This window comes from Phaenicophaeus curvirostris, chromosome 15 (genome assembly GCF_032191515.1).
Source record: "Phaenicophaeus curvirostris isolate KB17595 chromosome 15, BPBGC_Pcur_1.0, whole genome shotgun sequence".
Classification (NCBI taxonomy): Eukaryota; Metazoa; Chordata; class Aves; order Cuculiformes; family Cuculidae; genus Phaenicophaeus; species Phaenicophaeus curvirostris.
Genome location: NC_091406.1, coordinates 17,947,271 through 17,970,789, shown reverse-complemented (window position 1 = coordinate 17,970,789; position 23,519 = coordinate 17,947,271). Strand labels below are relative to the sequence as shown.

At 51.2% G+C, this 23,519-nt stretch overlaps 2 protein-coding genes across 2 annotated transcripts in view; one reads left to right on the top strand and one right to left on the bottom strand.

Moving 5' to 3' along the window:
* Positions 1 to 13,298, top strand: part of DELE1 (DAP3 binding cell death enhancer 1) — a 24,196-nt gene extending 10,898 nt beyond the window's left edge. The window contains exons 6-12 of the mRNA XM_069869663.1: positions 1,280 to 1,373; positions 2,064 to 2,206; positions 2,958 to 3,116; positions 4,042 to 4,134; positions 8,157 to 8,313; positions 8,556 to 8,820; positions 12,709 to 13,298. Of these exons, the coding sequence (XP_069725764.1) occupies positions 1,280 to 1,373; positions 2,064 to 2,206; positions 2,958 to 3,116; positions 4,042 to 4,134; positions 8,157 to 8,313; positions 8,556 to 8,800 (891 nt within the window). The 3' untranslated portion in view covers positions 8,801 to 8,820; positions 12,709 to 13,298. The remainder of the gene's footprint in view (positions 1 to 1,279; positions 1,374 to 2,063; positions 2,207 to 2,957; positions 3,117 to 4,041; positions 4,135 to 8,156; positions 8,314 to 8,555; positions 8,821 to 12,708) is intronic.
* PCDH12 (protocadherin 12) lies at positions 12,721 to 23,519 on the bottom strand. Its single transcript, XM_069869611.1, has 4 exons — positions 20,526 to 23,519; positions 19,918 to 20,012; positions 17,749 to 17,900; positions 12,721 to 13,085 (listed from the first exon to the last, which is right to left on the bottom strand). The coding sequence occupies exons 1-4, from the start codon at positions 23,430 to 23,432 to the stop codon at positions 12,721 to 12,723; spliced, it is 3,519 nt and encodes a 1,172-aa protein (XP_069725712.1). The 5' UTR covers positions 23,433 to 23,519.

Genomic DNA, 23,519 nt, shown 5'->3' with positions numbered 1-23,519 from the left:
AGCCCTGGCCTATTCTTGTCTATTTGCCTTTTAATACAACCTCTCACTAGGTGATTATGTGCTGTTGCTATTTCGGTTTTTATGGACAACCCATGACTGGAGAAGGTGGTGTCACTCTTCCTGAAGCTGCAAATCAGGCCTGGCTCTTGGCTGTTACAGAGAGGAAGGTACTTTAGGCTTGAAGAGGGTGCATCAGCTTGAGAGTCACAAGGCTGTAAATTGTATTATTGTTCCTGTTGTGATTAAACCTGCTAATTCCTTGCAATTCACAGTCTCAGGTGCAGGCAATTCCCTATTTTAAAAATCAGTCAGCTGAGCAATTGCCCAAGGGCACTGTGAACAGAGTGGAGGTAAATTCAGTGTCTGATAGAATGAGCTTTGGTGTGGCAGTGGCCTCTGCTCCCCCACCAGAAAGGTGTTTGCTTGATGTGCTGGGGGGGTGAACATCCAGCTCCCTATCCTGGGAGATGCCACTTCTGCAGGGCCATAGGAGGGGTCCACAGCGCATCCATAGCTTGTGGCAGAGGTCTTGGGAGGCTCTCGGGGGAGGAGGGGAGTTCTTCCCCATCTTGCTCTCCTGTGAGCAGCTCTGGCTGAGCACTAAAGTGTTTGGGTGGCAGGGGGTGTTTCTGCAGCGTGCAGAGGCATCTCAACCCCTGTGCAGTGTGCGCTGCCTCCACTCGATGGCACTAAATTTGTACACGAGCTAGGAAGACAGAGCTGCAGGCCAAGGCTAATCCTCCTCCCACCTCCCAGCGCTGTGGTGAAGTGAAAAATACTGTTCATTACCAAGAAAGTAAAGGCATTGTCTCTGCTGTGCAGGGTTTTATTAGGAGTGCACAGTGTTCGGTAAGCTGGCCGTGTGGGCTCAGCTTGAATTGTGGGTAGCGGATACAAATATGTCAGTGCTTGTTCGGCAGAGAGCGATTGAGCTGTTGACATAATGCGGGAGGGTGAACAAGGGCTAATGTTACTTTTGAAGGGGGCAGTTACGAGTGGTATGAGGCATTTGCTGTATTCTGGAAGGTCTGATGAGGTCCCAGAGGCTACACTAAGCTACATGGCCCGAGGGAAGGCACGCAGTTCTCTACCACTTCCCTAACTGGGTGGCTGTGTAAGACACAGAGACTTTTTTGTGGGTGCTTGACACCAGATTACATCACCCTCTTGATAACTCTATTAGTACAATCGTGTCTCACTGCTCATGTTCCAAGAAAGAATCTCCTGTAGGGTCTGTATTTTTTTGCTGTCGTAATAGCTTTCTTCTTTAACTCCTCAGGGTGACCCAGCTCCGCGAGGGCGTTTAGAGGAAGCCGCTTTCCAATTGCAGCAGATTTTCCGGATTGACATTTCCATTGCATTGAACATCCTCGGTAATGTGGACTTGGATTTGTTTTGTCCTTAAACCACACATTTCTCTTGCTGGAGGACCTCCAAATTGTTACAGGTCTTGGGTGAAGGCAGAGGTGGCATATACCCAAGCTGAAGCCTCCCTTCAGCACTTCAAACTGTGCTTTGAGAGATTTATTGCCCTTTGTCCCGTCCTGCCACCTGATTTGTATCAGCATATTTAAATCCAGGTTTGGTTGAAACCTGCACTGTTGTCCTGACATCTGTAATTGGAAATTAAGCCATCTCTGTCTATTTTGCAGCACAGACTGTCATATCCTTGTATCATGTTTCATTGTTGGAGATCTCAGTCTTCCTGGCAAGCCAAAAAAGCAATTGCAGAATTGCAGCTCAAAGAAGAGCTGAAGAAAGATGCAATGATCTAAGAAAAACTTCCCTGCCCTATATACACTGCTTGTTGCAGCACTAAAACTGAGCTGCTTCTGTGCGAACCATACGCTGTGTTAGCCTGTCATCCTTCTTTGCATTGAGGCTATAAAACTTCCTAAAATGCTGTGTTGCCATTTTTCCTCTGGAAACTGTGTTCCTGTGGACTGGCAAGCCAGCTAGAAGCGGACCGGGGAGCTTCACCAGGGCCAAGGAAGGCAGCGGGGATTGCTGCACTTGATGATGCCATTTTCTTTTGCTCTGTTTTTACACTGTGTTCTTTTCAGGGATTGAGAGTATGAGAGTGGGCCATGAGAGGATAGCGTATACCTGCTTCAAACTGGCAGCGGATCGAGGCTACAGCAAAGCCCAGTTCAATGTGGGTCTGTGTTACGAGCACGGCAGAGGCACAGAAAAAGACTTAGAAAAGGTATCCATGGCTTGTAGGGTTGTGTATTCACAGCACAGACCAGAAGAGTAGTCTTTGTTGGGTCCACAGGTGCTCTTCTCCCTTTGCATGGATGTGATGGTCTCAAGTCTCATTAGAAAGTGCTGGAAATAATCTAAACCATGGGTTTGCAGTGCTGACTTCAGTGCCAGAGCACATCATAGAGACGTGCTTCTGAAATCTCCTTTCTCATAGCTTCAGAGGTCTTCTCATTGGTACGTGGGCTGTGCCACTTACACCCAGGAGAGTACCAAGGAGAAACCTGTCACCTTACTGTGTTTAAAGCACAACTGCACATCCAAGAGCTTCTTTATATCTCAAGCTGTCCAGTGTGGGTACCCTAACTCCAGCCTGCCACCTAGTGCCACACTCAGCATCTTTGTAGCCGGGAAGATCTGCAGAGGCAGCTTGTTTTGAGGAATTGTGCCGATCCTCGCTGACGCAGAGTAAGCTTTGGTATTGTTGGCCCAGTGCCACCTTCTTCAACACGGGAGCTCTGACTGGAGGAGGCAGGGCGGTTAGAGGGTGCTCATGTAGGCACAGTCCACTGTCTCACTTAAACAGTTTCACGTTCTTCAGCAGGGAGGTTTGGGAGAGCTGCTGCGGGGGGAGCGTGTGCAGCTTGTGATAGATCTAGATACAGAGGTTAAGCGTGTCCTGGCCAGAGGGGAGTTGTGTCATGTTTGAGGGCAGGCATAACCTGAATCACACAAGTGTCTTTCTCTTTTTCCAGGCAGTTTTTTATTACTACCAGGCAGCCAGCAGCTGTCACCCCATGGCTCAGTACCGCTACGCTCGCTGCCTCCTGTGCCACACGCCTGAAAGCGAATGGGACAGGCGTCAGAAGGCAGTGACTTTCCTGGAGCAAGCAGCAATAGCTGGAATTACAGAGGTTAGTTCCCACAGCGTGGGGATTCAGAGCAGGGAGCCAGCAGAGAACCCTCTCTAAAGGATCAGAACCGCAAGACATCCTAGAAAGTAGCATGTGTGGGACGAGAACCAAAATTCTTCCAATGTGTTTATACTTCTAACAGTGTATGGGAGACAGCCCTGCCTGCACGTGGGAGACAACTGGGTACCCGTGGTGTCAACAGTGCCTGTTGTCTGTTTTGCTGTTGGGCTTTCTAGTGTGGCTTTTGGACATTTAGAGTAGACCATTGGCTTAGGAGGACTGACGTTTGAAATCTAGCTCTGTGTTTCATCTCCTCTCAGTTCCGAGAACACAGGTCACTTTGACAGAGGAATTTCAACGAGGTGCTTAAAGTAAGAACAGATCCTCGGTTTGTGTCTGTGACTTTTCAAGATGATTCATCCACACAGATCTGTGTACCCTGCCCTCCTTTCTCACTCTTCAGGAGATACATTTAGGCATGAGCCATCTTGTGTTGCGAATACCAGTCGTTCTGGCAATGATTCTATCGCGTGTAACACACTGTTCCAGGAAGTGCATCTGCTGTATCTTACGGAGGGCTCACGAGCAGGAGGTTCTCTCACTCTGACTTCCACAGTGCCATTTGAAATTATATTCTGGGCTTTACAGTATTAGTGTGGTTATGTCACTGCTACAGTGAAGAACTCTAGTTCTGTAGTGGAGTTCTACACATCAAATATGATTTTTCTGTCTTTACTACGTCAGACTGATTTTTTCCAAAGACAGCCCCCCTTCTCTCAGCTGGCTCTGCAGCAAGCAGGGAACTTTGCACACCCATCTTGCTGCAGTAAAGCTGGTATTTGAAGAACTTATAAAATCAGTAAAAGAACTAGAGTAACTAATGGGGAAAACCCTGGCTGATTTGTACTGTGTGGTTTTGTTGCAGGCACAGGCTTATCTTGGAGTGTTTTACATGAGGGAGCCACAACCTAAGGAAAAGAGAGGTCTGAAGTACCTGCTGCTGGCAGCGAAGAACGGCGTAAGTAGTCCTATGATTGTTCTCAGTTTAGGATCACTGGCAGATTTCAGGGCTCCTTGGAAATGGGAGTGAGTGTGGGGGCTTCACCGCACTGTTGGAAATGGCAGGGTGGGGCCTTGGACAGGCTGAGAGATTTGGGATTGTTCAGCTTGGAGAAGAGGGTCCAGGAAGAACTTGGAGCAGCTTCGAGCACTGAAAGGGGCTCCAGGAAAGCTGAGGAAGGGCTCTTGATTAGGGAGTGCAGGGATAGGATGACGGAGAGCAGTTTTCAGCTGAAAGCGGGGAGATTGAGATGAGATCTTAGGAAGAAATGTTTTGCTGTGAGGCTGGGGGGGCCCTGGCCCAGGTTGCCTAGAGCAGTGGTGGCTGCCCCATCCCTGGAGGTGTTTCAAGGCTAGGCTGGATGGGGCTTGGAGCCCTTGATCCAGTGGGAGGTGTCCCTGCCCATGTCAGGGGCATTGGAACTGGATGGGCTTTAAAGTCCCATCCAACCCAAACCATTCCATGATCTTGGAAAGGAAACGGGCCCAGGGGCACAGACCCTACAGACTGTGAATGTGGAAGCAGCCCTTTTGGGTTGGAGTCATTCTTACAGCACCAGTGCTTACATTCATCTAGGATAATTGCACAGGTTTATGGGTTTCCCGTTATGGAGCACGTACACCCTCTTCAGTCAAACTCTTGCACTACTGTGTTGTTTTGAGAACTGTTGTGCCAATCTCAAATCTGCTCTTCAAAATTGCTCCATTATTTCTTGCATTCCATGCAGAGGATAAGAGGACTCTTTCTGTTTCTTTGCAGGGAGCTTTAACGTGCTTAAATGCTTGAACCCCCTCTTCAGCCTCCTGTAGTTGTTTGAGTTTATCCTCATATTGCATATGAGGATATCATATCCTCGGCAATTTTCTTATTTGCTGCTCAACTTTTGCTAAGTGACCCAGGCTTATTTTGTTTGAAGGACAGAGCTGCTCCAGAGCCTCTGGCACACTGGGAGTAGCAGAAGTACGACACACCGTGCCTCGCAGCCAGGTCTCTGCGCCCCACAGTTCTGTCTCTTTACCACACCGTGACTTTGTTCACTCATTTCCAGCTTGCACCACGTTGTAATAGCTAGGGTTTTTTTCTGAAGAACTTGTTCATTTTAACTTCAGTTCCCACAGCTTTTGTGTAATGGAAAATAATGAATAGCTGTTCCCTCTTCTGGCTAATACTTCTGGTTCTGGTGCCCTTTAGTGTGTCCTCTCTGAGTCACTTCTTTTGCAGGCTGCAGAGTGCTAGTTCAGTTTGTCTCCCCGTTTAGTTAAGCTGTTCCATTTTGCTTGTCAGTCATTATTTTCCTAATCTGCCTTTGACCATTTTAAGATGCTTGGACTAAAACTGGACTCAGTACACCAGGGATCTGATATTATGAGATCATCTGCTGTTTTGTATTCCCTTCCAATAATTCCAAATACTGTTTTGTCTGCCCCTGAGCAGTGACTGGATGGTTTCAGGGAGCTATCGCAGTGACTCACACTTTTCTTTCTATAAGCACTACTTTGCATTTGTCAACACTAAGTTTCCCCTGGGATTGTGTTGCTCACTCTTAGGTTTGTGAGATCTTCTCTAATTAATTCTCCAGATGACATTACATCACTTGCAAGCTTTGCCACGTCTGTTTTCACCCGCTGTAGAGTGCAAACCCTGTTGGATCACTGGTGGGACCAGACCTGCCTGCCCACAGCAGCTTAGTCATCACGATACAGTATTTAATACCAGGCCTGCTAAGGATTGCTCCTAAGCCGCATCGCTGGCTCCTTTCTTCCAGCCTGATGTCAGATGTGTATCCTGCGCGCTGTAACAATGAATTATCTCATTAAATAGATGATTGTCATTTACTGAGTGCCTCATAAGCCCTTAACAACAGCCAGTCTCACGGGTACTGCTGGTCCCAGGGGTACTCCCGGTAGATCAATGTTTCACATGTTTTGGTCACAGCCTCGACAGTTCTCAGGTTCCAATCGTCTTTCCCCATCTCTGCTTCCCTAGTGTGTGCCTCATCTTTGGTGGCAGCTCCCTGGGGTGTAACCCAGCATGTTCTGCTGGGAGAAGGGCTCCAGGAGCATGGTCTTTTCCTGTTACCCTGGAGTGTGGATTCATGTTTAGTTTGCCTATGGGTGAAGCAAGGACAGCACCATTTAGCTACAACCACAAGAAAGGGAAAACAACCACAAAAAGTCATAGGTTTAGTGTTTCTCTCTCAGATTGTTGCTCTGTAATAAAGCTGACAAGTATTCTTCCAAGCACATCGATGCTTCAGAGAACTGTTTTACTTTGGTTACCACTTTTTATTCTCCCTTATTTTATGCATGCAGCCATAGACTATCAAAACCATATTAAAGACTGTTGTTGTAGAACTGAGCTTGACCTTCAGATTTCAAAGTACAGCGCAGTCACTTATGCCATGCTAATTCAGGGATCTCTTCTCCTTGTGGTAGTGTGCTACAAGCGATGGCTAGTGGAACACTTCATACTTATTTAACCCTGTCTGTTGTCACTTCTCAAGTGCCAAGGCTTCAGCATGTTTATCTCATCTCTAAAGAAGTTTACTGCTGTCATAAACTGCAATTCGCAACATTTTCCAAAGCACCCACTCATTGATTTCTTCACTTTACCAGCTACATCCTAGACAGCAACACTTGCAATATGTTCTTTTCTCATGGCTTTATTAAAACGTGCTACTTCCTTTTTTTTCTTCTTCTTCTCTTCTTTTGCAAAGCCTTGTTTAGATCACGTTTCTGGCAGTCGTGCTCTTCAGGTTCCTGGCTTTTTTACTGGAAAAATTCTGTGTAACAACTAGCCCATGCCCTCATTTTAATGTCTTCAGGACTGTTGTCTTGCTTTCATGCTATCTCTGACACCCTGTTGGACCTCAAAGGTGTGCACAAGCAACGCGTAAGTGTATCACGGGTTTGGCTTTGGCTTCAATGACCCATCTGCAGCAACGTTTCTGCTTTCTATTTTGTTCTCAGCAGTTATGTGTGTCTGAGTAGTTGAGGTGCTTTTTCTGTAGCACTTATTTGCTTGACTTCATTTCTGCTGCTTGAGATTTCTTCTGGACCGTAGTCAGTTGGGGCTGAGCAAGCTAGTGGTGCACTGTTGTGTCGAAGGGCTGGTAGCCTGGTGCTGCCAAGGGGAATCTTAGCCCTGGACAGCAAGTACCTCTCTGGTGTTTGTTATTTTTTTACAAGACTTCTATGTGAGCTGTAGCAGGACAAGCCCACAAGGCATGTCCAGAGCCTGGGTGTGAGCAGGATGTGGGTGCAGTTACGGCTGCCCAAGTCATAGAACTGTGGGATGGTTTAGGTTGGAAGGGACCTCAAGGCCCATCCAGTTCCACCCCCTGCTGTGGGCATGGACACCTCCCACTGCATCAAGTTGCTCCAATCCCCATCCAAGCTGGCCTTGAATACCTCCAGGGATGGGGCAGCCACCACTGCTCTGGGCAACCTGGGCCAGGGCCTCCCCACCCTCACAGCAAAACATTTCTTCCTAAGATCTCATCTCAATCTCCCCTCTTCCAGCTCAAAACCTTTCCCCTCATCCTGTCCCTGCACTCCCTGATCAAGAGCCCCTCCCCAGCTTTCCAGGAGCTCCCTTTAAGTACTGGAAGCTGCTCTGAGGTCTCTGTCTCTTAGCTCTGACCCCTAAGGCAAGCAGCATGCTCTGCAGAGACTGTTGTTCCTTTCTTCCTGTGACACAGACCTGGAGGATGATGGAAAATAAGTGAATTTAATTGGAAAGGGACAGAAAAGAGCAGAGTCGGAGATGTCTGCTGAGAAACTCTGCTTCACTATGTGCTTTGAAAAGGGACTAAATTACTGAAGATATGGTCTGATGGATAGAGGAGCTTTAAAGAAGGTGACCAAAGATAGAGCAGTAGACTTTAAAGAAGATGTTAAAGACTCTCTGTTCTCCTTTCTTGTGCTGTTGTTGCCTCTCCACCATGTGGGGCGGATTGCTGTGCTTTCTCCCATGGCTAGGATGCCCAAAGCAGGTATCACGTGGGCGTTTGCTATGAGAAGGGCCTTGGAGTGCAGCAGAACCTGGCAGAAGCGATGAAACACTACAGACAGTCGGCTGCTGCGGGGAACAGGAGCGCCCAGGAGAGACTGCGAGTGTTGGAAGAGGAGGTGGAAGGTACCACGGGCAGTGGGGGGGTGTGGGACCGCTTTGTGTAGCGACCCCATAAAAATAAGGGCCCATGTTGCTAGAGGAACACAGGGCCATGGCAAAATGGAGTCTTTTTTACTGAAGGGAGGAAGCACTTCTCCTCTTCAGATGTTTCTGTTTCGTACCAGCTATTTCCGATCAAGCTGAAGTGGAGAAGCTGTTTCCATAGTACAATCTCTCATCAATAACTTGTATTAATATACTTTCAGGTGTTCAACCAAAGCATCCATTCCCTTCTGGAATAAAAGCCTCTTTGTCCAGCCCCTGTTTCTGGGCTGTTGAGCGTGTGCCTGCGGGTCTTCATGCCACCCCACCAAGACAATCTGCCCTCACCCTACCCCACTCTTGGAGCGCAGACAGTCTCCACATGATGGTGCTGAGCAGTGCAGGGTGGAGCCGTGCCCTTGGAAACAGGGCAACATCGCTGGAACTACAGTGCTTGGAGCCCCACTAGTGCTGTTAGTAGAGCAGTTGGTAAGTGGAACGAGCAGGAGGAAGGGAAAGCAGCCCTTCTTAGTCTGTCTGGAGCAGGAAGCAGGCCAGCAGCGAGTGGAAAGAGAAAGCTTTCTGTTAATGGAACAGGAACCATTTTTAGATACCAGGGAGTTGAGATTAAACTTGGTAATGTCTCCTGCTCCACCATGTCATCTGGCCCTCTACCTTCCAATACAAGGACATTTCTTACACTCCTTTGCTCCTGAGCAGAGGTCTGTATAGGCTCCCGCTGTGCCACGGTGGTAGGACTTGGGGCTGTAATTCCAGTAACCCTGCACATCTTGCATAGTTTCTCCCATCAGGTTTACAAGCCACCATATGGTGATGTTGGCAGCTAACCGTGATGGGCCTGGCCCACACCCTCTGAGGCAATTTGATTTCTCTTCCAGGCTACCTGTTCCCACAGCAGCTCTGCTGCCAGCACGATCTGGGCCTGTCTCCTCCGTTGCCATCATGGCAGTTTAATCTGCTTTCAAACCTGCTCAAGCAAGAGAGGGAGTTCTGGTTATTAAAGCACAGGTTTCTGGGGGATATGACTTATGGATCTACCTGTCCTGGTGCGAGGAACGGCTGTCCGCAGCCGTCCTGCACCATTGTCGGTGTCCTTGGGCCGCAGTTATTATTCTTTCAGCTCCAGCAGCAAACTGCTACCATGGGTACGCCCCGTGGAGTCACGATGAGCAAGGTTTGCTTCAAAGTTTATACTGTACATGTTTGCTAAGCACGCCAGCTCCTTTTCACTGAAGTGGATAAGGGATGCTTCCCAGCGGGCAGGAACCACTGTCAGGCAGACAGCGGCAAGCAGCTGGTATGATAATTTCTTCCACTGGGGCAGCCGAATCCGGAAAGAGGAATTTGTCCACACCAGTTTAAACTGGTTCAAGGGCATCTGTACAAACTGTCTGGCTTCCTGTAGCCACGGTGCTCTGGTGCTTTGTATAGATCAGGCTCTGAAAAACAAAGGCAATGGCCCCATCCTGAACTTGCTGCGGGCTCCGTTCAGCAAGGGAGGGGCACAGCCAGAGCTCAACACATCTAATTGTTCTGGTCTGGTCTCTTTTTCTGCTCAGACCAAACTTTCTTAGACCATTTCCTTTATCAAGCAGGATACAATTAGCAGGAAATTCCTCGGGTGGGTTTCCTATTCTGTGATAATGCACAGCGTGGTTATGCGTTGGGCAGGAAGGGGGGTGAGGGTTGAGGGGGTTGGAAGCGATTTGCAGAATCAGGAAATTGAACCAAGGGAGGAATTTGTCTCCTTTGTAATCTTCTTCTTACAATGTATTTTTATGTAAAGATTGTCCTTTGACAGTCACATCAAAGTGACTTTCCAGAGGAAGACCTGAGGTGGTGCCAGGTGTTTGTCCTCTGTGTGCATTCCCAAGATGCAGAGGAATCCCGTAGGGCTGCATCTCCTCACAGGCGCAGATACGGCTCCCTCGAGGTTTGCACAGCTGCATCTCAGTTAGAGTTTGGCTCACGGTCATTGTTTTGGTGCAAGAGCCTGTTTTGTTTGTGAAACAAAACAGCAAGATGTTTCTGTTAGCAGCACGGCGGTAAAAGCAGGCTGGGGCAAACCCATCAGTGTAGTTTATTGCCAGAGACGGGGTCATCTGTGAAGCACTTTGAAGACTGCAAATATAACAGTGGATGTTTTGTATATTAAAGAGGCTACCTGGGGAAATCTTACTGTATTGCTTTTGCCATTTGGTCCCGAGAGCAACAGAAAGGGGTAACTTTTTTCATTTACTCTGCTTTAAATTATCTGTATGAGTGTCTGATGCTGTGGCTTATGTGTGTACACACCAAAAGCAGGGCACTGTCACCTCTAGGTGCGTGGAAAAGGAGTACAGGTAGAACATGCTTGAGATGCTCCAGGATTGTGTTTGCTGGACTGTGCTGCCTGTTCTTTTTCAACTTGTGAGTGCAGAGGAGGGCTACAAAGATATCGGAGGGCTGGAGCACTGAGGACAGGCTGAGAGAGTTGGGTTTGTTCAGTCTGGAGAAGAGAAGGCTGTGGGGAGACCTTATAGTGACCTTCCAATACTGAAAGGGGCTCCAGAAAGCTGGGGAGGGACTTTTTATAAGGGTGTGGAGTGATAGGACAAGGGGGAATGGCTTTAAATAGGAGGGATTTAGAGACTAGGAAGAAATTCTTCACGATGAGGGTGGTGTGGCCCTGGAACAGGTTGCCCAGAGAAGCTGTGGCTGCCCCATCCCTGGAGGTGTTCCAGGCCAGGTGAGGTGGGACTCTGAGCAACCTGATCCAGTAGGAGGTGTCCCTGCCCATGGCTGGGGTGGAACTGGATGGGCTTTAAGGTCCCTTCCAACACAAACCATTCCATGATTCTATGATTCTATGATTAACAGTAAAAATGAAAGCCAAACCTATCACCCAAAGGCACCTGGTGTGGCAGCCCTACTGTGAGCAGATTAGCTTTGGAGAAACCTGTGTTGTGAACTGCAATGTCTGTGGTGAAGTCAGCGCAGGATTTTTAACATACAAGTGGTGAAGGAAGGAAAATGGGGTGTGTAAAGCACAACCGGCCCTGCATGCTGCTGAAGGACAGGCTGGCTGCCTCAGCCTCACTCTCATAGTCGCTCAGCAAGCAAGGATGTTGTGCATTGCTGGCAGTGCTGACCCTCACTCCCATAGCCCAGCTCCAGACACTGTGCATTGCTGGCAGCAGAGGCAGTGGCTGACTCTCTTCGCACCTACTTTGCCAGCACACCCCAAATTTGTTCTGGTTTTCTTTATCGTAGTTGGAAGACACAAACTACAGTGCAGAAGAGAGACCTAGGTGTGCACAGTTCAGAAGCGCTTACTTGCCATCCACACTTTGCTGCATGAGCAGCACGCTCATGCAAATCACGCTCCAGATGCTTCTGCCACTGTTGTCTTCCCTCTCTCTGCGAATGCAGTTCCCCACGGTTAACACCACCTGTGTGCTGCTTCCCCTGTTACTAATATCAGGATCTTAGTTTTCTGACACATGCTATTATCCTAAAACTGTCTTACAGCTCACAAACGTACAGATCAAAGTGAAATCCCATAATATGGATGAAGCTTGTGACTGCATATTTCAAAACAAGTGTTTTCACGCTTCCCTTTTTCCCAGGTTACCTTTGGCAGACTCCAGCCATCTGTTGTCTGCTTCTGGGCAAAGAATACGCTCCAAAATCCAACAGCCTCAAAAGAAAGTACAGAGAAGGAAACTGGGGGCACCTCGTGCAGCTGTGGCAGAAGTGCTGGTCTGGGGGTGTTCTACCAAATGCCAGATTCATAGTGATAGAACCACAAAGCTGAAAGGATTGGTGAGAGCCAACAGGCAGATCTCCCTTTCCGAGCTGCTATTTCAGGCTTTGTACAGACGCACCATTCTGTCACCTAAAGCGCACCTTCTGCCAGAGATGGTAGCGTTAGAAAAAACAGTTTTATTTAAATAAGAACAAAATCCTGGAGCCCAACTCTGCAGCTTGTTGCAAAGTCCATGACCGCAATATTTTATCATTGGTGGCACGCAGTCTGTAATGACATGGCTGGAGTCGTGTCGTGCTTGTGGTTAATCTAACACTCCCCCTGCCCTGGAGGAGAGGACCCTCCTGCTGTTGTGTGCCTGGAGTGGGATAGTAGGGTGAAAGGTGAAGGTGGAAGAGGAGGAAAGGCAGGAAGGCAAGAACAGGCGGGCAGAAGGGAACTAAACAGGTAAAATCAGTCATGGAGAAATTCTGTGAGGTGAGGCAGAGGAGGAAATACACCTGTCTTTGTCGGTCTAGATGTGAGTGATACAATGAATCTGTCAGCGCACAGGTATGCATCCCAAATGCAGAAAGAAGCTCTCTCTGACTCTTGTCTTCTTATCACAGCAACCAAGCTGCCTACAGAACAGGAGTGCTGTCTTCCAGCCCAAGGCTCTTCCCACGTGCTGACAGCTGCCGCAGAAGCCCCGCGCCTGTTTCATTGTGGACCTGGACTTTCTGAGACAGAATCATTTCAAAGAGGGTGCTCATTTCTGAAAGGAAAGTGCTGGCCAGTCGTGTCCCAGCAGCATTCGAGTCAGCCCCAGCACCTTTGCCAAAGGTTTCAAAGGTCCTCGGTGTCTCCTGTCTTGCAACATCCTCATCCTGAGGTGAATGTGGAGAGCTGGGGGAGAAGACGTTGTCCTTGTAGCTACTGGTGAGCGGCAAGGAGAGCCGAGCCACCCAGGCTGGGTCAGCAGCCGTCAGCCTCTTGAGGGCCAGCTCTGGAGGGAGTGAAAACAAGAACTGTTGGTCAGTCTGGAGCACAGGAGACCACGGGAGAGAAAAGGAGAAAGAAAAATACTGAGGAATGAAGAGACTTCCTGAAATCAACTGAGAGAGGACTGGCTGTAAACAGGTCTAGAGAGAAGCTACAGCAGCAGCATTCAAACCAGCAGCTTATAAAACCAAACAAACTAGAACTGCTTTAAAACTTCTGAGTTGGTTGGTTTGTTTTTTTTTAATAGAACCACCTTTACAATCACTTTGCTTTCCCATTTGTTGCAGCATCAAGTGGCACTTCAATAAATCGTTAGCAGAGCCAGAGCAGGAGAGGGGTTAGGACCGGCTGCAGAGGCGACAATGGAAACCTTTCAAGGGGGAAGTGTTGGACAGAAAGGAGGTCACTAGTGGACTTCCCTTCAGGGTCACTCCAGGGTGGGAATTTGCAGCTAAGCAGGCATATTGAGCCTGAAAAGAATGGCTTATTGTGAAAACAGTAATAACGGGAGTAGAATGAAATTCTGGATTATAAAATGCACAGCTGGATGGTTGAAGACTCGTAACAAAAAATTGAGCTATAACATAGTTGTTCACCAATTGGAAACAGATGAGGAGCAGTGGGAGATCAGTGTAGGTGTGAACTGCAGGCTCCTTCGTATCCCCATAATGTGATTCTGCACTGAAATGGGCAAATGAAATCGTACACTGTCTTGGCCAAGGTATTCCCTGCTGGCATAAGGACAGATCCCTGGTATTGTTACTCCCAATTAGGAGTATTGCCTACAAATCTGATTACTCATCTGTAAGAAAGAAGATCTGGAAGGGCAGAAATGAGGAGAAAACTATTGACATGGAAACAGGAGCGAGTCCAGGTTTACGTGATGGGGAGACCCCAAGAGGCAGGAGTTGCTTAGCCCAAGGAAGCAAAAGCTACCGGGGGATCTGACTGCAACCTGCCATTATTTTGATGAGACAAGCGCCAACAAAGGAAATCTTTCTGCTTAAAATAGTGTTGGCAAAAGAAGAAGTGGTTATAACTGTCCATGAATAAACATATACTGGAAATTAAAGGAAGGACCCCATAGCAGGGTGAGCCTGGAATAGCTTCCTCATCAGACAGCAGGAAAGGAAATGAGGTTCCTTGTTTTCAAGGTAGAGCTTTGGAATTGGTAAACAAACAGGACTCCGTGATATGGTGCACGGCGACTGCCTTCCATACACGTCATGTCATTCCCAAAGCAGAACCTAGAACTGCTGGGCAATTCGAGTGGCCGAGGGGTTTGTGAGGCACCATATCACGATCTCCCAATTAGGAGTATTGCCTGCAAATTTAATTACTCATCCATAGGAAAGAGGATCTGGAAGGGCAGAAGTGAGGAGATAACTATTGAGATGGAAGCGGGAGCAAGCCCAGGCTTACGTGATGGAGACCAGCAGCAAAACAAGCAGTGTGTGGCCATAAACCACCAAATACCACGGCAGCCTCACCCAGGTGGCAGGAGCTGGTGTCATTATAACAACTCCAGAGCTCTTGACTTGGGAGGTGACCAGTGAAAGGAGGGTCCCCACACTCATGCTGCTTCTAGAAGATAACTGATGCCCTGCCACAGCCACCTGACACATGGTCCATGGTCAGTGACCAAAACAAGTCTCCTTCCTGTCTGATAAACAACTCTCTTCTGGGGTGGGATGGGGTGAGGGCTGAGATTCAAACCTGGTAAGAGGAGAAGGGCAGGTACATCACCTAGATTTTGTTTCACCTGAAGCCCCAAAATTCTGTTGTGTTGTTTCACTGCCACAATTTCTTTCTGCAGTCTCAGTGTTTTCTTTCAGTCGCAGTGACTGTTCCTTAAATGATCTGTCAAGCACACTGAAATCCCATGGTTTTGCTCTAAAACGTCCATAGTTCTCAGTCTCCAAGAAGTCACTGCATTCCCTGAGTATTTTAGTGCATCAGCTCTGGAGCAGGGCACACCAGTAGCCTCCTCGCTGTGGCAAGAGCCAAGAGTCAGCAGGCTCATGATCCTGTGACCATCAAACCTCGTAATTAGGTATGTTTAATTTGACCAATAGCTCTTTACTGCCCTATTTTAGCTATGTTTCAATGGTAGAGGTTGTTTTTATAAAGTTCTGTCTCTCATGGTGCTGCTGCAAGCACTCCCTTTCACTGGTGGATGCTGAGTTCAGCCCGTGGCTGGGCACTTGTGGCGTAAACAACCCCCTCGCTGGCTGGGACAGATCACTCGTCCAGTTCCCCCCCCATCCTGCTGCAAGTAGCACAAAGACCCAGACGGCCGCAGGCAGCTGTTATGAGACTCCAGAGCACAAGCAATGCTTCCTTCCTCCCTCTCTCAGGATGCAGGTCCGCATCTCTGTTTGTGTTTGGGAGAGGAGGAAGGAGTCCAGCAGCTCCATCGTCTGCGCTCTGTTGCCTTTTTGGGAAGGTCTGGGCTCATGGTTAAGGTTGTTTTTCCCCAGTGAAGCAGGACAGGCTTTTTTGTCACATCCAGCGCTGCTGCATGGGCAGGAAGCCACAATAGCACAGCCTCAGCAGCACTGGTGTTCACTGTGTAACTCCAGTAATTTGGGAAGAGGGGTCTTTCTTTCTATCTATCAAATCCAAGAAGAATTAGAGAGGGAGTGGCTCATGCAGACAGATTTTCTAGGATGTGACCTTTGTGGGCAGGACTGGATTCAGACAGAGCCCTGGGACCCGTGCAGGCCAGCACAGCCATAGAATGGAGCTGGGCAGCCCGTCTGCTCCTTGCTCGTGGCTGCAGGACCTCTAAATCCAAGGAAGCTTGTAGCTCTTGTTCACCCAGCCTTTCCTTCCCTTGCTCCATACTAGAATAAAAAAGAAGGCAAGCGGAGAGAAGCAACATGGTTTTCCCCGTAAGCAAGAGCACAGAAAACGCCTGACTCTAGAACTAAAACAATCACAGCAGCAAAACCTCTGTGAATTCCTCTTGCTGTGGAGGCTCGTAGGGGCTCCACAATGAAATCTCTGCGACAGGACGTGAGTCAGCCCAACGCTTTCAAATTGAAATGCCAGGAGAAGAAATTTTTTAGAACAAATCAATAAAAGGATCATGTAGAAAATGTCAGGCCCAGATGGTATTCACCCTGGAGCGCTAGAGGAACTCAGATACGAAATTGCTTGGTTTATTAACTGCTGTTCGTTAACCACTGCTTCAAATGAACACAGCATCGGAGGGAGGGAGGGTACAAATTGTGAGATGAGGTTTTAAGCACGTGGAGGTGAATCTAGCGCAGGCAGATCCATAGAAATCCTCACGTGCAAGACTCGGCAGCTAGCAGGAGGCCTCCTCTTTGGACAAGAACTGATGTGACATTTGCAAGGTGGGGAATTGTGTTTAGCAACTTTGTTGGCATCGCTGGAAGTGGTAGATGAAAAGTCCTGATTGCCAGAGGAGACCTGAGCTTGCAGAAGAGCATCAGCCAAGCCAATGAGCTGTTCTGCAGTAACAGCCAGGTTCTGTCTGGGACTCATGGGTGTTAAAAGCTGGGAATTAGAGAATCATGGAATGGGTTGGGTGTAAAGGGACCTCAAAGCTCATCCAGTTCCACCCCTGCCATGGGCAGGGACACCTCCCACTGGATCAGGGGCTCCAAGCCCCATCCAACCTGGCCTTGAACCCCTCCAGGGATGGGGCAGCCACCACTGCAAATAGTGGCTGGTGGATTTCTGTGTTCCTAACTGTCATGGGGAACAGCACATCATTGATGACTCTCCCACCACACAGAGGGATTTGGGAATCACCAGGAACAGTTTGGTAACAGAGCTCAGCATGGAGCTAGGGCAGGAGAGGCAGAAGACCTTATAGTACCAGCATAGGTGTGTCCTAAACACCGCACATCTTTCTGGTCACCACAGCTCTGAATGTGAGCAAAAAAAAAAAAAAATTTCCTGTGAAGGTGCCAGAGCACTGGAACCAGCTTCCCAGGGAGGTGTGGAGTCTTCTTCTCTGGAGACATTCAAATCCCACCTGTGCAGCCTGCTGGAGGTGACCCTGCTTTAGCAGAGGGGTGGGCTGGATGAGCTTCCAACCCCCACTGTTCTGGGATACTGCGATCTCAATAAAGTTCCACTACAATTATTAACAGGTTGGTCACAGAAGACAAGACTGGATGAGTCCAACCTGGTAAGAAATAAGTGCCTGACACAGCTCAAACTGTCTATAACATCATGAGGGGCTTGGCAAGGTAAACACTTCTCATTCTGCATGGACTACGAGACCACGAAATGAAGGAGCCCAGGTCGGCATGGGAAGCAGAGTGTTCACAGGGTGCATAGTTCACCCCTTCAGAGGCCAACCTCACAAATCAGCTCAACAACAGCAGATACCAAGATCCTCCAAGATCTTGGAAGACCTACCAAGAGTGATTAAACACATGGAAAAAAAATCCAGTGTGAAGCTCAGCCACTCCTTTTGCTCTAAACTGCCTAGAACAAAAACACAGGACAGTCCACACGTGCTCTCCCAAGCATCCACCACTGTCAGAGCCACCTCAGCAGATGAGATGACCCCTGGGTTGCCCAGGCTAGACAATTTTACCTTCTGAATGGGGTCGATGTGTTATTTGAGGAGATCCTGCTGCTGAATCCCCAGCCCCAGCATAGTCCCAGTAGCGAGGTCACCTCACCTGCTTGTGGCTCCAGGAGGGTCTCCAGCTCCTCTCCCACCAGCTGCTGCACAGAGAGCTCAAACCCGCTCTCTGAGTCACGGTCCTCCGCCTCGCTCTCGCCATGCCCGCTGTCCTTCGTGCTCAGGCAGTCAGCGTCCAGCCCCGCCGCCCTGCGAGAGCCACAAACCTCAAATCACCCTTCAGCCCTCAGCAGGACCCTGCCCTGCGAGCCCAGAGGTGGGATGTGGGCACCCTCGCAGCACACCGATCACGGCACCAAGGGCCCAATCATTTCAGTGCCCACCAATTATTGAGTTCTATGGCTTTCTGAAAAAACGCATGAACATCTACTAGGATCATAGAATTATAAAGGTTGGGAAAGCCCTCTCAGCTCATCCAGCCCAACTGTCAGCTCAACACCCTTGTGGCCACTAAACCACATCCCCAAGTGCCACAGCCACCGCTTTTTGAGCCCCTGCACTGATGGAGACCCCACTGCTGCCCTGGGCAGCCTCTGCCAGGGCTTCACCACCCTGTCAGTGAAGACATTCCCTAATATCCAATCCAACCCTCCTCTGGCACAACTTGAGGTCATTTCCTCTCATCCTATCGCTTGCTACTTGGGAGAAGAGCCCAGCACCCAACACACCACAACCTCCTTTCTAGGAGCTGCAGAGTGATGAGGTCTCCCCTCAGCCTTCTCCAAGATAAACACCCCTAGGTCCCTCGGCCGCTCCCAGAACCCCTGGGCTCCAGCCCCTTCCCCGGCTCTGTTCACCTTCTCCAGATGCTCTCCAGCCTCTCAATGTCCTTCTTGGAATGAGGGGCCCAAAACTGAACCCAGGATTTGAGATGCTGCCTTTCCAGCACTGAGTCCAGGGGTACGATCCCTCCCCTCCTCCTGCTGGCCACCCCATGGCTGATCCAAGCCAGGAGGCTGTTGGCCTTCTTGGCCACTGGCTGAGTGCTGGGCTACGCGTGGGGCTGCTCCACTTTTCTTGCCCAAGGATGTTTTTCTGCAGAGGGATCTGGAGAAGATCTTTAGCCTGGAGAAGAGGAGGCTGAGGGGAGACCTCATTGCTCTCTACAACTACCTGAAAGGAGGTTGTGGAGAGGAGGGAGCTGGGCTCTTCTCCCAAGTGACAGAGGACAGGACAAGAGGGAATGGCCTCAAGCTCCACCAGGGCAGATTTAGGCTGGACATTAGGAAAAAATTTTTCACAGAAAAGGTCATTGGGCACTGGCAGAGGCTGCCCAGGGAGGGGGTTGAGTCACCTTCCCTGGAGGGGTTTAAGGTGGATGAGGTGCTGAGGGACATGGTTTAGTGATTGATGGGAATGGTTGGACTCGATGATCCAGTGCGTCTTTTCCATCCTAGTGATTCTATGATCTCAAGCTAGCAGGGAGCTGCTGGCTGCTCCCTGGGTATTCGAAGGAGCTGCCCGTGTTCAGGACTAGGTGAGGAGCCACACAGCCCAGCCCCAGCTGCCCCAGAGCTGCTCTCCCTTCCTCTCCATCCTCAGCAGATGGAGGTGGTGATGAGAAGGGTGAGGAAAGCTGTGTCTGCCCATGACCCAGGTGGGACACAAAGGCCACGGCAAGGCAGCAATGAAAGCCTGGCATCCTTGGGAGCATTCACCTAGAGATGTCAACACCATAATTTAATGGGAATATATTAATGTTTGTCTCTGGAAACATCTTCAGCACATAGCAGGGATATCTCAGTCCTGCTCACAGGGCCTCTCCCTGTGAGAGCCTCCTGGCTCCAGGGACAGATGCCCTGAACTCACATCAACAGCATCTCTAAGAAAGTACCAAGAGCTGTGAGAAAGCTCATCCCTGTGAAGCTGGAACCGCTGTGCTCATCATGTTCACACTTGAACGTGGTGTCCCCTCAGCGAGGATGGGCAGATGGTTCAGAGCTGCAGAGGAGCTCAGGTGGGCATCGAAGGAGCTGCAAAAGGTGCCCCAGAAAGGATGCCAACGGGGCCAGAGGAGCACAGCCCTGGAGGACTTGCCTCCCAGTCTCACCTCAGCAAACCTGGGGACAAGGTTTTTGCCTTGTGTGTCTGCTGCCCGGTTCCTCCTGCCCCTGGAGGCTCCTGGAACCAGTGAGGCTGATGTAGAAGAAGCAGAGATGCATGGAAATGGGATGCAGAGAAGGGAAGGGCTGCGAGCCAGCCTTACCTGCTGCCATTCTTGGCCGTGTACTTGTTTCCCCTGTGGTTTGTTTTGGGCTGGAACTGGCCCTGGTGCAGCAGGGAGAGCAGCTGGGAGATTTGCTGTAAGGCAGGAAAAGCCTGTTGAGCCCCAGCGATCGCCACTCAAGCTGCTTCCTGCCAGGATGTCCCCTCTGGACAGCACCCCCACCCCCCCCCCAGCCTTTTTATAGCGTTTCCTCCTCCTGCAGATGGTTCAGCATCCCCACGCGGGGGAAACACAAGCGGCCGAGCAGCCCACCTGGTCCCAGCGCTTCCCCTGTGCCACCTCTGCCTGTTGTTCCCTGCCCACACACTCCCCTGGTGAAGCGAGCATGGGGTTGTCCCCATCCCTGGGTGATGGGGATCCTCCACCCCAGCTCCACGGGTCTCCTGGTGGGCACGGGGAGCCCCTGCCTGTGGTGGGATGGCTGTTCATCCTACCCAGCCCTTGCTGCTGGGGCACCAGGGCTTGGGGCTGGGAGAAGAGACCAACCAAAGCCCATCGGGTTGCATGTTCCCACGGCCCCAGGGTGTGCAAGACCCGGGCAAGGAAGGATTTGAGGGGTGGTCCATGATGCACAGGGCAGCTCCTACCTGTACCGGCGGCGACTCCATCGCAAACTCTCCGGTGAGGCTCTGCTCCGCCAGTGCCACCAGCGACAGCCGGACCAGGCTCCTGAGGATGTTCTGGTGGGGCTGGGGCTGCCCAGGTCCCTCAGCATCCACAGGCTGGTTGGGTGGCAGCAGGGGCTCTCCCTGTGGTGGCTTCACCAAACTCTTCCCGTGCAGTGGAGCATCCAGGGAGCTCGCAGCCTCCTTCGATGGATTTTTGGGTCTGTGGGGCTGGCAGTGCCAGCGCTGGAGGATGGGCAGGTCGAAGGTCCCCTGCTGCTCATCCAAGTCCTTTTGGGTCCTCTGGTTTCTCAGGGTCCTGTAGAGAGTGGGGGTGAGGTGGAGGGGAGGCTGTGGGGAGCCCCCTGGCATGGAGGCGGCTTTGCCAGACAGATCCTCCTGGCAGGGCTGAGGGGGCTCAGTCTCCCGGGGCCGGCCCCGGAGCAGCGGGACCAGGTGGATGTCCGTCTTCTGGATCTGTCTGTGAGGCTTCTTGAGCTGCTGCTGCCTGCGGGCATCCTCTGCCTCCCTGCAGTTGTAGGCCATGCCGTCCTTCTTCTCCTTCTTACGCAATGACAGGGTTAAAGCCAAAAGGAGAAGGCACCCGCCCAGGAGAGCGGCCAGGCAGATGATGGTCACCAGAGAGGGGCTCAGCCACCCTGGCCCCCAGGCTGAGATTTTGGAGAATGACCCGTGATGCCGGAAAACTAAGCGGATCCAGGCCAGGGTGTGCAGGGGGATGTCTCCCCCATCGCTCACCCGGACCACCAGCTCCCGCTCGCTGCCAGCGAGGATGCTGGCATTGCTGGCATTGAGGAAGACCTGCCCCAAGTGAGGGTCCAGGATGAAGAGCCCAGCATCATCCCCACCCACCAGATCGTATCGGAGAGCCCCATTGACTCCAGAGTCCACATCCCTGGCTGCAATGGTGAAGAGGAAGGGAGCGCCAGCACAGGACACGAGTGTTGCATTGGTCACCAGCACAGTCCCTTGGACGCTCCCGTTCCCAGGGGCCACCCAGACGCAACCCGTCTCCACATTGACCAGGACAGAGAGTGTGGCTGCACCTCCCACCAGCGCTGGTGCGGTGATGACAGGAGTGTTGTCGTTTTGGTCAAGCACAGCCAGCCTGATGGAGACGTTGGATGCCAGCTTGGGGTGACCACTGTCCTCAGCAGCCACCAGGAACTCCAGGCTCCTCACCTGCTCGTAGTCAAAAGCTTGGAGGGCAAACAGATCCCCACTGGTGGGGTCAATAGAGACCAGACCTGAAGCAGAGGAGTCTGGGATGCTATAGGTGACCTTCCCATTGAAACCCAGGTCAGGGTCGGTGGCGCGGACAGTGAGCAAGAAGACAGGTGCTTTGCTGTTCTCAGCAACAGCAACCTCATAGGTGGCCTTCTCGAAGGAGGGGGCGTTGTCGTTGACATCGCTGATGCAGATAGTGAGGTGCTTCAGCATGGCCAAGGAGAGGTCTCCACAGTCTCGCACGACCAGCGTCAGGTTATACTCGGCCTGCAGCTCCCTGTCCAGCGTGGCGTTGGTCATCAGCACGTAGCTGTGGCTGTTGGTCTGCTTCAGCCTGAAGTGCTCGTACCCTTGACTGAGGGAGCAATGAACTTGCCCATTGCGGCCTGAATCGGGGTCACTGGCCGTCACCAGAGCCACGAAGCTGTCCTTGGGGAGGGCTTCAGAGAGCACGGGCGCCCACGCCGCCCAGGTGATGTGGACATTGGGAGCGTTGTCGTTGACATCCAAGATTTTGACCAGGATCTTGCAGTGTGCTGGGATGGGGTTGGCACCCAGGTCCCGGGCTTGCACATCCAGCTCGTAGGCGTGGGTTTCCTCATAGTCCAGCGGGTGCTTCAGGATGACGCTGCCTGTGCGGGCATCAATGCTGAACGTGCTCAGCACCTCCAGGGGTGCGTGCTTGCTCAGGCTGTACTCGATCTCCCCGTTGGGGCCCTGGTCGGGGTCGGTGGCTGTGACTGTCACGAGGAGGGTCCCAGGCAGAGCATCCTCCCAGACCTCTACCGTCAAAGAGCTCTCTGCAAAGACGGGGCTGTTATCATTGGAATCGAGGACAATGACTTTAATTAAAGCGGTACCTGATTTTGGTGGCTCCCCGTGGTCAGTGGCAGTCAGCACGAGGTCGAAGGAGGAGTGCAGCTCCCGGTCGACTTCTTTAACCACAACGAGTTCCGCGTGCCTCGTCCCGTCAGAGCTGGATACAACCTCCAGAGCAAAGTGCTCGCTGGGGGAGAGGGTGTAGGAGCAGCGAGCGTTGGGGCCAGCATCAGCATCCAGGGCTCGGTCCAGCGGGATCCGTGTCCGCAGGGATGCGCTCTCCGACATCTCCAGCTCTATCTCGGGAGTGGGGAACCGCGGCGCGTTGTCGTTGATGTCCAGCACTTGAACTTCCACATGAATGAGAGCCAGGTTTCGGGCAGCCAGCACGTCAAACGAGACCCAGCAGGGATCGCTGTGCCGGCACAGCTGCTCCCTGTCCACCCGCCCAGCCGTGCTGAGCACCCCGTCCACGCTCCCCACATGCAGCAGGAATCTCCTGGGGGTCTCCATCAGCTGGAAGGTGTCCACCGTTTCACCGCTCTCACCCCCCTCCAAGTGCTCAGCCAGCGTCCCTATCACCGTTCCCGGTGGCACTTCTTCAAACACGCTGTAGTGCACCGTGAATGTGGCCACCTCCTGGGCATCAGTGGAGAGAAAGAGGTACCACCACAAAGCTGGGAGATGGAGAGCGGAGCGGCTCAGCAGCAGCATGCTGCAGGCGAAGCCCAGCACCCCGCTGCCTTGGCACGTTGCCGCTGGCTTGTCCGCCCGCCGCCGCATAGCCCAACAGTCCTTAGGGCAACTGCAAGCCCTCAGCATCCTCGCCCATCTCCAAGTCCTGTAGGCACCGGTCACCAGTTGGGAAGGAGGAGAAATTGTGAGCGAATCCAGCAGTTGCCCCCTGCC

Bases quoted from the DNA above. Each gene is read 5' to 3' on its own strand.
- PCDH12 (XM_069869611.1), bottom strand. From the start codon at position 23,432: ATGCTGAGGGCTTGCAGTTGCCCTAAGGACTGTTGGGCTATGCGGCGG. The intron at 17,901-19,917 runs GTAAGGCTGGCT...TGGCTCTCGCAG, and splicing joins ACGGCCAAGAATGGCAGCAG to GGCGGCGGGGCTGGACGCTG. The intron at 13,086-17,748 runs GTGAGGTGACCT...CACTCCCTCCAG, and splicing joins CCTCCTGGAGCCACAAGCAG to AGCTGGCCCTCAAGAGGCTG.